Genomic DNA, 12,535 nt, shown 5'->3' on the forward strand with positions numbered 1-12,535 from the left:
TGTTCGATGCCCCAAGGAGCTGTGATTTCATCACTTTGGATACTACTTTTCTTGATTTTGACTGAAACCCCTCAGTAATGCTCTTTGAGACCAGCTGTGCCTGAAGATGGTGACCCTATAGCTAAACTGGTGAGGAGCTTCTTGGAGCTCTGTGAGGCTGGTTTGTGCACAACCATGAAGCCTCTAGTATTGGGCCTGCAAAGGAAACCTTTCCAGAACATTAGGACCTTCCTTAGCTTTCACTCTGTAAGCATAGTGTATCATGGGTTGACTCTGGCCCCACTCACTGAGGGTCAAGTTCATTACATTTTACCACTCGTCCTCCCCCAGTGTTCTCTGGGGCCCTAATGAGTTTGAAAAGTCTCTCATCTCTACTATTGGCTCTCTATGCCCCTATTTATTATGTTCCCTGTTTCAGGGATTCAATGAATAGCACCCCACTTCCATTTAAACATTTAAGATCAGCCTAGCTTTTGCAGAGGGATATTTACATCAAACATATAACAAGAACAGACAAATATTTCCACCAATGCCTGGGAGCACAATCCAACTCCTCCCCTCAGTCTTTGGGGTATATTAGGCTCACAGGTTAACTCAGTTCTTACATAGCTTTAGTCTCACCAAATTCAAATTCAAAGCCTCAGAATCCCAGGACCCTTCCTCCCTAGGTTTTTCCTGCTAGAATGACTTCAACATCCAGACTGGATTCCTGAACTCTTTGATTAGAACTTGTGTACTGAGACTTCACTGTCTATACCTAGAATGGAAAAGGAGAAAGAAAAAAGGCCAAATCCTCCCAAGCCTGTTTCTTGGGGCCACATGACCTAAAAGGAATGGAAAGGGAGCTCCTCAGATCCTCCCCCATCCCTTACCACATGTTGTCAGTGAAGGAATCCTTCGCCCTTAGATGGGATTACAGGAAAAGCACCAACTTTGCTCAGTCAGGCAATGTTAAGGACAGAGGCCTCCCTGGCAGCCAGGGAGGAGAAAGAGTACTCCCAATCATGTGGTAGACCTACTTCAGAATGTTCACATATGCACCAGTTCTCTAGTCTCCTGAAAGCAGGTCCTCCAATGTCTTCTTCCACTGATGGCTGATGCCATCTTGAGTGATTTGGGCATGTACTAAACCGCCATTACATTAGCCTTCAATAACTCACAGTCCTAACCTCACATCCTAATTAGGCATTGGAGAAGGAAGGGATTTGGTGAAGAATAGTCAAAATAATTAAGTAAAAATAATAGTTTACATCTCTATAGCACTTTATAAAACATTGTAGTTCTAATAATGGTATCAATATGGAGTTTGGCTAAAAAAGGAAAACTAGCTATTCTTTTTTGACTTCTACCTTCAGGTGGATGTACTCACTCTTTCCTAACTCTTCCTGTTAGGTCTCCCCAACCATAACTCTTTTCCCTTACACTTGCCATGGTAGAGGTGGGGGAAGGACTGGGTTCTTTAACCTGCATCTCAGCAGAGAAGGAGTTTCCTGAGGCTGCTGCCTCTGAGGGAGAGGAATTTTGTCCTCTACTTACTCAACCTTCCTTTCACCAGAACATCACAGATGTATTCTGTGACAAGACTTTCTTTTTGGTACAGATTCATTTAATCTATTTTCTCTGCCTTTTAAAAGTTACGACATATAGCAATAAATTCTCTTTGGTTTGTCTAGAGTCCCCAGTTGGTAACAAATCTCAGAAATTAGAAAGAGAATTTCCTTCTGTGTGTGTGTGTGTGTGTGTGTGTGTGTGTGTGTTTATTGCCAATCTCAGCCTCCCTCTCAGCTGCATCTGAGCAAATGAAAATACATATAGAGCAGTGACACTTCTAGTTAACCACACCTTTAGGGACTAGGTGGACAACTATACAAATGAGATTTTAAAGAAACAAAACATGCTTTCTCTAAGAGTAATGTAAAAACTGATTCTCAGCAAATGATGACAGCTACAGTTTTTCTATCATGGCTCTGGATAGTCTGGCATCATTGAGCTATAGTCCTTCCCTAGCATGTCAATCCCAGTCAGGGAGCAGCAGGAAAAACACAGTAGAACATTGCCATATTTTCTCTCTCTCTCTCTCTCATCTCTCCCCTGCCATATTCTCTCTCCTTCCCTCCCTCCCTCTCTCTCTCTCTCTCTCTCTCTCTCTCTCTCTCTCTCTCTTGCTCCCTCTCCTCTTTCTCTTCTCTCTCTCAGCTGCAGGCTTAATTCCGTGGGTAAAGGGGATCACATATATATTACTTCATTTGATCATCATGATAACCTTACAGGGTAAATGTATTATTATCCACATTTACAGGTAGTTTTCACCTCAAAAAGGTGAAATGACCTGCTCAAAGTAACCTAGTGAACACATAGAACCAAAAATCAAACCTCAGTAACCTGATTCCATATCTAGTGTTCTTTTCTTCTGTATTGCTGTTATTCTATAATAAATTATTTAGTATATTTGATCTATTATTTTTTATCACCATACCCTGAGGAAGCTTTCTAAATTTTCATAACATGATGAAACCATGATATAGTGTGACAACGTTTTGTCCCACATGTGATATTTGGGGCACGATGGTATTGACAACTATACAGATCAGCCCATGTACTGCCTCCCTTAAGCCTAGAGAAAAGTAGTATTTCACTTCATTTATTATTCAGCAAGGGATTATGATGCCTGATTTTCTCTCCACTCAGGCCCCCAACCAAATGATTGCTTCAGAATTTTTCTATCGTATGTGTAGGATAACTTCCCAAAAGACTGCAGTACAGTGTCTTAACAGAGTCCATTGTTGTTCGCTTGTTTCAGTCATGTCTGACTCTTTGTGATCCCATTTGGGGTTTTCTTGGCAAAGATACTGGCGTGGTTTGCCATTTCCTTCTCCAGTTCATTTTACAAATGAGGAAACCGAGGCCAATAGGATTAAGTGACTTGTCCAGGGTCACACAGCTAGTAAGTGTCTGAGGCTGGATTTGAACTCAGGAAGAAAAGACTTCCAGCACTCTATCTACTGTGCCACCTACCTGCCCCTAATAGAGTGTACTCAGGCTACAAATATCTAAGCTGATCTCCCAATCATACTGACACAGGGTTTTGAGTGGTGGCATTGAATAAACATGAACTACTAATATTTGCAATTTAGCTAGGGGATGATATGAAATATTGCTCAAAATATCAAATATATTTGCACTATGTAACAATTTCTTCTCTCAATCAACAACCCCTCCCCCCATCTCACATATATACACATACACACACACACTCTCTCTCTCTCTCCCTCACACACACACACACACACACACACACACGGCATATATATTCAACATATTGTGGCCACATTTTAATGAATATAGTAAAAATGAAACAAAAGAGATTAAGTGCTTCCAACCATTTCTCCAAAACCTCCTGTTTATTCTCCCAGATTTTCAGATTATTAAGTAGGACAGTTTTGAACCACTGGGACCTGCAAGCCACTGAAAGGATTATAGAAAAGGATTGCTTGTCTGGGAAAAGAAACAATCAACAGTACTCATTAAGCAACTTATGTGTTTGCTGTTCAGTCATTTTTCAGTCACAACTCTTTGTGACCCCATTTGGGACTTTCTTGGCAGAGATACTGCAGTGGTTTGCCATTTCCTTCTTTAGCTCATTTTACAGATGAGGAAACTGAGGCAAACAGGGTTAAGTGACTTGCCCAGGATCACACAGCTAGTAAGTGTCTATGTTACCAGGTTTTTGGAATATCAAATGAGAAAACATAAAGTGTCATACAAATGCTAGCTATTGTTGTTGTTATACATGCCAGGTACTTGTGGCAAAAAACACTGGGGACCCAAGTACAAATAATTAAACTATCCCTACTGGCAAGGGGCTTACATTCTAATGGGGTTGGGAGGGTGGAAAAAATATAAATACAAATTGTTGTTGTTCATTTGTTTCCGTCATGTTCAACACTTCTTGATCCCATTTGGGGTTTTCTTCGCAAAGACACAGGAGTGGTTTGCCATTTCCTTCTCTAGCTCATTTTCCAGATGAGGAAACTGAGGCAAACAGGATTAAATGACTTGCCTGGGGTCACACAGCTAGTAAGTATCTGAGGCTGGATTTGAACTCAGGGCAATGAACCTTCCTGACTCCAGACCTGGTGCTCAATACTGTGTCACCTAGCTGGCAATAAATACAAATATGTACAGCATAAATATAAAATGAATGAATGTAAACAAATAGAAAAGTTGGGCCTGAGTTGCATCTTAAAGGAAGGTATGGGCTTGCTAAGGTGAAGGTAAGGAGGGGGTGGATTCTAGGCATATGGAACAACTAATAAAAGGCACAGAGATGAGAGATGGAATGTCAAGTGTGGGGAACATTGAGAAGCCCAGTTCAGCTGCATCATTAGAGTACAGGAGAGAGAATAATGACAAGTGAGGTTGGAAAGACAGGTTGGGACCAGGTTGTGTTTGACTTTAAAAGATAAACAGAGAAATTTACATGTTATCCTAGAGACAAGAGAAAATCACTGGAGATGGATGAGTACAGGAGTCAAATGGTCAGATCTATGTTAATAAAAATGTCTCTGGCAGGACCATGCAAAATAGATTAGAGTGATGGTAGATGGTGCATGGGAACCAATTAAGAGCCTGTTGGGGAAAGCTAGGTCAGAGCCCTAACAAAGACGGTAGCTGTGCGAATGAAGAGGAGATAGATGTGAGAGACATTGTAGAGTAGAAACAGCAAGACTTGGCAACTGATCAAATGTGTCAGAGTGAGGGAGGCTGATAAGGCTAGGACAATATTGAAATTATGAACCTAGGAGACAGAAAGGATGGTGGTGCCTTGGACAGAAATAGGGAAGTTAGAAAGAAGAAAGGGTTTAGTGAAAAAAATAATCCCCTCATTCCTTGTTTACTGATCATATTCTCAACAACTACTGGTTTTGACCATTCCAATCATAGCTCCTCTCCGGGATCTGAGTCACCTCTTCCATAATGCTCTCCTATTTTCTCCTTCTGCAGGAACCAGTTTCAGGGATGTACTGGTTGTGATCTCAACTCTTCCTACTCTGATTGTAGTCATTGACAGATAAGAATATCAGGCTTGTAGCTTGTAGCTTGTAGCTGTACCACCGCAATTCTAACCCAGACCTTACTTTGAAAAGACCAAGGTCTCCCACTTCATCCAGGGCCATCTCCAGTTGTCCTGATCTATATATCTGGCTACTGGACCCAGATGGCTCTGGAGGAGAAAGTAAAGCTGGTGACTTTGCATAGCTCTCCCTCATTTAAATCCAAGTTACTTGCACGTCACAGCATCATCTCCATGATGTCATGGTCCTCTTCAAAAACAAAGGACAAACAACAACTCCCAAGACAGCTGCTGAGCTCCCATATGGTGAACAGCAAGCCTGGCTCCAGTAGTATTTATGTATAACTCCAATTCCTCACATGGTGAGCAGGAAGTCTATATCTCAATATCAATGGAAGGTAAAACTGAGGCAACTAGTTTTGGGCACCAGTGACCAGATCCTATTCCTCTTATTACAGAGCTGCTTGCCTGTTGCAATCACATATTCCCTGAGTCTCACAAATTCATTTTCTTCTGAAGGAACTTCTGGGGTCCCTGGATCCCCCATAGAGATGAAATTGATATGACAGCACCTACTATAATAGAAAATGATTACTATTATATCTTAAACTTCACTGAATTTAAAACAAAAAGAAATGGACCAAATGGAAATAGAAGAGATTTAGCTCAAACATAAGGAAATGCTTTTTCATAGTGTTCTTGTACATATAAGCTACTCATAAAGACTGTGAAATCTTCTTTTGTTCAAAGTCTAAAATAATTTTTTTTCATTTGCCTTAGTCTGAATTCTTTCTGCAAACATGCATATTACAATAAGACTAATCTTAGAATATAATTCCTGTAATGTTTCTCTCCTGATTAAAGTTCTATAAGGGCTCACTATTACATACCGAATTTTTCATCTATAGTCCTCTGCATAATATGCAAAGCTCTTCGGAATCTGGGCCATGCTATTTAGCTAATGAGAGCATTTAGGTGGTGCAGCAGATAGAGCACTGGACTTGGAATCAAGAAGACTCATCTTCATGAGTTCAAATCCAGCCTCAGACACATATTAGCTGTGTGACCCTGGGCAAGTCATTTAACCCTGTTTGCCTCAGTTTCATCATCTGTAAAATGGGCTGGAGAAGAAAATGGAAAATCACTCTAGTGTCTTTTCCAAGAAAACCCCAAATGGGGTCATGAAGAGTCAGACATGATTGAAAATGATGAACAACATCTGATCAACTCTGTCTCTATCCACTCCCCAGGATGACCCTCTGTTCCATACCATGGACTTTTCCTCACATCTTACCATCATTCTTGCCTTTGTTTCTTTATTCATACTTTTCAACCCTGTTACAGTATGCTCTCTATTCTTCACAGGAGAAAGTCAAAGCCTACCCATCCTTCAAGATCTGCTATACACTCCGTGTCATCCATTCCCCAATGAGTCTACTCTACATTGATCTTACTCTTTTCTGAATTCCTACAGCATGGATCATCTGTATCACAATTTAACATTTAATTGTATACTATTTTGTATGTATAGGCATGATAGATATTATCATCCTCACTTGATTGGTGAGGGAAAAAAATGCTCCGAGGTTAATCAATTTCCCCAAAGATCTCAGAGCTAATCACAGCTCTCAAACCACTTTATATGTGACTATTTTTCTCTTCCCAGAAAGATTGTAACATTTTTTGAAGTCAAGGATAATATCTCACATTTCCAAATCTTTAATAGCACTTAATAGATATGTACTAAATATTGATTGATTGATGTGACTGATCTCTCAACATCCCTTTGCCCTAGGAGTCTATTCATCAGAGTACTTTAGAAAATTAAGCTTTCGGCCACTAATAGGACAAATCTGAGGTGAAGGGGAACAACCATTCAGTAAGAATGAAATCTCTTCTCTATCCTCTAGGATAACTGTTTTGTCATAAAGCCAATGGATCACTGCCTTCTGTGTGTTTGTGTGGTGCCTATGACAGACCACCTGTGCAGAGATGACATCCTAATGGGAGATGATGGTGGCTTTGTGAACAGGTTCACTTTAAACAGTGATGATTTTGGACTCAAGCAGTCAAAAAACAAAAAGAAAATGCAGTCCCAGATCTTGGACTCCAAGAACTTCAAGAAGTAAGTGGCTGAATTAAGGGTTAATTACTTTAATAGTTGTCATCAACATACATATGATGACATTTGGTCTGAGTTTCTCAATGTGATTTCCCAAATGTGCTTCATTGATTTTGGCCAGCATTATTCTCATTTTTAGATTTGACTTGATTTTTTTTTGTCAGCTTGCCACCAAGACTTGAGCAAGAAGCAAAATCTGAGCAAGAAGTAAAATCTGAGCAAGAAGTAAAAAAAAGAATCCTAGTTCTTGGAATAAAAGCATTTAAAATTGGTTTGGATTAAATACTATGGTGGGAAAGACTTTTGTTCTAGCCAGGAATTGACTCATTGGGTTTAGATTGTTTCGTCATCTCTGGTCCTAAAAGAATGTTTTCTTTTGATGGGGGGGATGCCCATAAGGTGTCATTTATTGACTAAAATAGATTTTGTGTGATATGTTCTCTAGCCTCCCTGTGCTTAAGTGGGAGGCTTTCCCCTGCCTCTATGGGCAAGATGTTGCTTCTTTTGCTTTATCATAAACACACAATTAGAGTATATAACCCCCAAAGCCTGCCTGATTCTGCTTGTTACTTGAAAACTGAGTGCAGGAGCACTCACACACAGACACACACACACACACACACACACACACATGTCAGAAAGCCGCAGTGCACACACAATGTGAAGAATCAATTACAAGCCAAGTATGGGGAGAGGGGATTGGAACTGGGATTTCATTAGTACAGAGAATTCCCAGATACAGTAACTCTTACTATATAAGTCTTCATCTTCTTTGCAATTTAGGGTCTAAGAGAGTTGTCTAGGGCACTGAGAGTTTAAGTGTTTCACCCCGGGGCACACAGTATGTGTCAGAGATAAGATTTGAATTCTGGTATTCCTAGCTCCAGGTCAGTTCCCAAATCAGTTCTCTATCCAGTATGCCGTGCTGTTTCAGAAAGGGAACTTGGATGAAATGTAATATAAATGACCATTACTGTTACACGTCATGTCAAGCCTAGTCCTATTACTGATTTCTTAGGAGTGAAAATTCTGACAATATTTGGCTCCATTTCTCACCTACTATGTGAGATGACAGTCACAACTGAACAATATTACTTATCTCACCAAAGTGTTCGTTCAGCAGGCTAAACCGATGGGGAATCAACCTCTCCTCCCCCTCTCTCACCACTATGTGACCTATTGTTCTATAAAATGGCAGGCATGTCACTGTTCAGCTTTCTAACTAGGGCTCAGCCTGCAGCAGATCTTCCTCCATCAGGACTGTGGAATAAGGTGTTAATCTTTCCTTCACTAAGATGTATGCCACCTGTCAGAAAAAGCCAAAGGCCCTTTTTCACATTCATAGTTTTTGTTTCTACTTGATAGGTGCCTCAGAGATACTTGAAGTATTGACTACATGCTCATAAAATAATAAGACGCTAATGTACACTGACATTTGCTCATTCTTGTATATAGCTATCACAAGCCTCTACACAGAGGAAATCAATGCTAAGCACGAGCAATTTTTATGCCGCTGACTGAGGAAAGGTACCCCTATAGCAAGCAGATCACCAAACTCAGCAAGGTGGGGCCCAGGTAGGCTTGTGGGAAGAAAAGAATTCAGAGGTAAAGAGTGCAATTCTAACAGCCATTGGAAAATTCTCCCTTATATGGAAATCTTATTCAACAAATGTATCATTATGTGGTTACAATGTTCAAGGTACAAGAGATACAACAGTGAATTCAGGTCTAAGAAATATTAAATCCTAGTACTGTGCACAGCATTGTACTAAGGAAGGAGGTAATCCAGGGCCCAGAATTACAAAAAGAATGACAATCAGGATAGAAAATACCATCCATTAAGTTGTATGTAATATCAGTGATAATATTGTCTCATGCTCTAAACAAAAGATTTTTTTTATACAAAAGATTTTGAGACAATCTCTGACTTGTATCTGAGCTTTCTAGTCAATATGTATTTGTGATCTACTTGACAGTCTACTGAACTGAAAATATAGGATACATTATTTTCCCAGTTTTATGAGTAAATTTGCACTGTAGCATACTTGGATTTATAGGTTTCTTAGAGCTAGAAGGGCCCTAAGAGGCCATCTAATTTTACAGGTGGGATCTCATCTAGAGAGCTATAGTGATTTTCCCATGATAATGCTGCAAATTAGTTATAGGATGATAGGATTAGATTGGTAGCAATCTAAGTGATCTCAGCAAATAAGTGATCACTCATTTTAAATAGGGGTGAGGTGACAATTGATTCATTCAGTCAACTCCCACGCTTAGGGATTGAATTCATCAAGTGCTTACTATTCTGAGGGTAGCTACATGACACAGTGGATAGAGTACTGAGTCTGGTGTCAAGAAGACTTTTCTTCCTGAGTTCAAATCCAGCCTCAGACACGTATTAGCTGTGTGATTCTGACCCTGTTTGCCTTAGTTTCCTCATCTGTAAAATGAGCTGGAGAAGGAAATGGCAAACCACTCCAATATCTTTGTCAAGAAAACCCCAAATGGGGTTACAAAGAGTCAGACATGACAAAATTGACTGAGCAACTGCCTACTAATCTGTATAAGACTAGGAACCCTGTCTGTGTGTATCCAGAACTGTGAATCCACCAGCATTTGGGAAATTCTAAACTAGAGACTCCCTCCAACAATGCAGATCAGTCATTTGCAAGTAACTTGGTTGTTCATGTTCACTCAATTAATTTAAGAGTCAGAAATAGGACTTTGACCCAGCTCTTTCTGAGTTCACTGCTGGTTGTCTATCCATTATACCATGTTTCCTCTCAGGAATGAGAGATACAGAGATAAATAATGCACAGTTCTACCTCTGAGAGACTTTGCCTTCTATTAGGGTGTGTGGGTGTGGGTGTGGGGTTATATGTAACATAGATAAGTATAATAAGAATCAGAGGACTGTGGAGTTTGAAGAAACCTTAAATCTCATCTAAGTCATCTTCCTCATTTTACAAATGGGGAAATTATAAAGTCCCAGAGATTGAAGCAGCTAGTAGAACTGAGACTGGAGCCCACATCTTCGAACCTTGCTATTTCCTCTTCCCTATACTGCCTCATTTTCATGTAAAAAAAAAGTCTGAAATCAGAGCCACATTATATGAGATAAGAAGCTATATATACATATACATGCATATACATAGTGTGTATCTATACACACATACATATACACATATGTATATGTTTATATACATAGATACACATACACATATGTATGTGTATATATACCCACACTCATATACATATATACACATAAATGTACACATACACATATACATATATACACACATATATGTATATAACTTTCATTTAAATAGTACTTTCCTGCCAGTAACTGACAAAGATAGGATACAAACACCAGGACTCTGAATCCAAATACAATAACTTAGAGTAGGAGTGGGGAACCCTCAGCCTTGAGTCCACATGGCTGCAGGCTCCCCACCCCTGACTTAGAGTATAGCTTGACACTTCGGAAAATTTGTAACTGAGAGAAGATTCTAGTGCTGGACTGGAGTTTATCTGATATTTTCTCTCAGTTCTGATGCTGTAGTTAATGTTCTGACCTCAGTCTCTCTAGAGTTTCCCACCACATCTCCATTGAAATTCCAGGCCATCTTTAACAAGAGCTGTAGATGAACCCCAATTATCCAGCACTAACATTATGATGCAGATTTTTTTCCTCAGTCATCACCAACAACTAAAGGGCCAAGCCCAGAACTCAGTAATCTTGCTAGCAGTCCTCCCTGGCCTTTCTTCCTCTCAATTCTTCTGGCACCTGTTACCCCCATGGCCAAAAGATTCCTGTGCACAATCTATCTGGCATTAACTCCTACCTCTCTGTAGTGAGGCCCAAGGTACAGGTTTCCATTCTGTCTCACTGGAGGAACTCTTTTACACATGCCCATGGCCCTATTTACTTATTCTTAAATTCAAATCATGGATAAAGTAAGTGACTTAACAGGAAAGCCAGTTTTAGGCAATTTTCAAGCAGCTGATGCACAGTGGATAGAGTACTAGGCCTCGAGTCTGAAACATTTGAGTTCAAATTTTGCCTCAGAGACTTGCTAGCTGAGAGACCCTGGATAAGTTGTTTAACCTCTGCCTCAGTTTCCTCAATTGTAAAATGGGGATAATGGCACCTACTTCATAGGGTTTTTGTGAGGATCAAATGAGATGATATTTCTAAAGCATTTAGCATAATGTCTGGCACATAGTCAGTGCTATATAAATGCTTATTCCAGGGGCAGCTAGGTGGCACAGTGGTTAGACCACTGGCCCTGGAGTCAGGAGGACCTGAGTTCAAATCCAGTCTCAGACCAGACACTTGATACTTCCTAGCTGTGTGACCCTGGGCAAGTCACTTAACCCCAAATGCCTCGCAAAAAGCAAATAAATAAATAAATGCTTATCCCCTTCCCTTTTAGAAACTGACAGTTTTAGAAAATATGCTTCAGATTAGATGAAATGAATTCCTGTGAATCTATAGGGTTCCCATGAATCTTCCAAATTACCATGTATGTAGTTATCTGTTTAAATGTTGTAACAGAGTGTAAGCGCCCTGAGGGCAGGGGCTATTTTGTTTTTGTTTTGTCTTTTTATCTCTAGCACCCAGTATAGTACCTTGCATATAGCAGGTACTTAATACACACTTGCCGGATTAGATTGAAATTTATTACATTTTTGTTTTGTGATTTGGTTCTGAGCTAAAATACAAGCTGAGGCATCGAATAGTAATTCAATGTGATTATATTGTCTGTCAACAAAAATTCATTTTTTTATCCCCAGTATTAAAAGGAAACTACATAATGACTGGGTCATGAAGATTAAGTATATCCAGCCCCTGAACTGCTTTGGGTCTTGCTCTTTAGACAGCATCCATTCATTTGTTCTGGAATCCTTGAAAAGGCTTGAAGACAACATGTAAGTAAAATTAAACACATATGTGTGCTTTGGTGAGTCAGACCGCTCCTCTCAGTGATAAACTGTGGTAGATTTGAAGCTTTCCAATTAGTTTTCATAGAGATCAAGGTCCTTCTGTTTTATTTTAAAAATAAGGTTAATTTAAAAGGAAAAAAAAAGAAAAAGAAAATTGAAGTTAAGCATACAAAGCCGACCAGGACTTGGCCCCTTGTTTGCACTTCTGTTTATTTATGCTGAAGTGCCAAGGTCTGTTCCAGTGTGGCCTGCCTTATATACATTTATATACAGCCACACACACACACACACAATATCTTGTATGTATATATATATATATATATGTGATTGCTATGTATATATATAATGTTACAATATACATTTATATATAGCCATACACACACACACAATAT

At 39.6% G+C, this 12,535-nt stretch overlaps 1 protein-coding gene across 2 annotated transcripts in view; it reads left to right on the top strand.

Moving 5' to 3' along the window:
• The window catches only part of LOC114050149 (WD repeat-containing protein 64-like), a 172,956-nt gene that overhangs the window by 43,172 nt on the left and 117,249 nt on the right, over positions 1 to 12,535 (top strand). For both annotated transcript variants that reach the window (XM_027871753.1, XM_027871754.1), the window contains exons 7-8: positions 6,985 to 7,199; positions 11,994 to 12,128. In XM_027871753.1, the coding sequence (XP_027727554.1) occupies positions 6,985 to 7,199; positions 11,994 to 12,128 (350 nt within the window). The remainder of the gene's footprint in view (positions 1 to 6,984; positions 7,200 to 11,993; positions 12,129 to 12,535) is intronic.

Source organism: Vombatus ursinus, unplaced genomic scaffold (genome assembly GCF_900497805.2).
Source record: "Vombatus ursinus unplaced genomic scaffold, bare-nosed wombat genome assembly UNPS02014798.1, whole genome shotgun sequence".
Lineage (NCBI taxonomy): Eukaryota > Metazoa > Chordata > Mammalia > Diprotodontia > Vombatidae > Vombatus > Vombatus ursinus.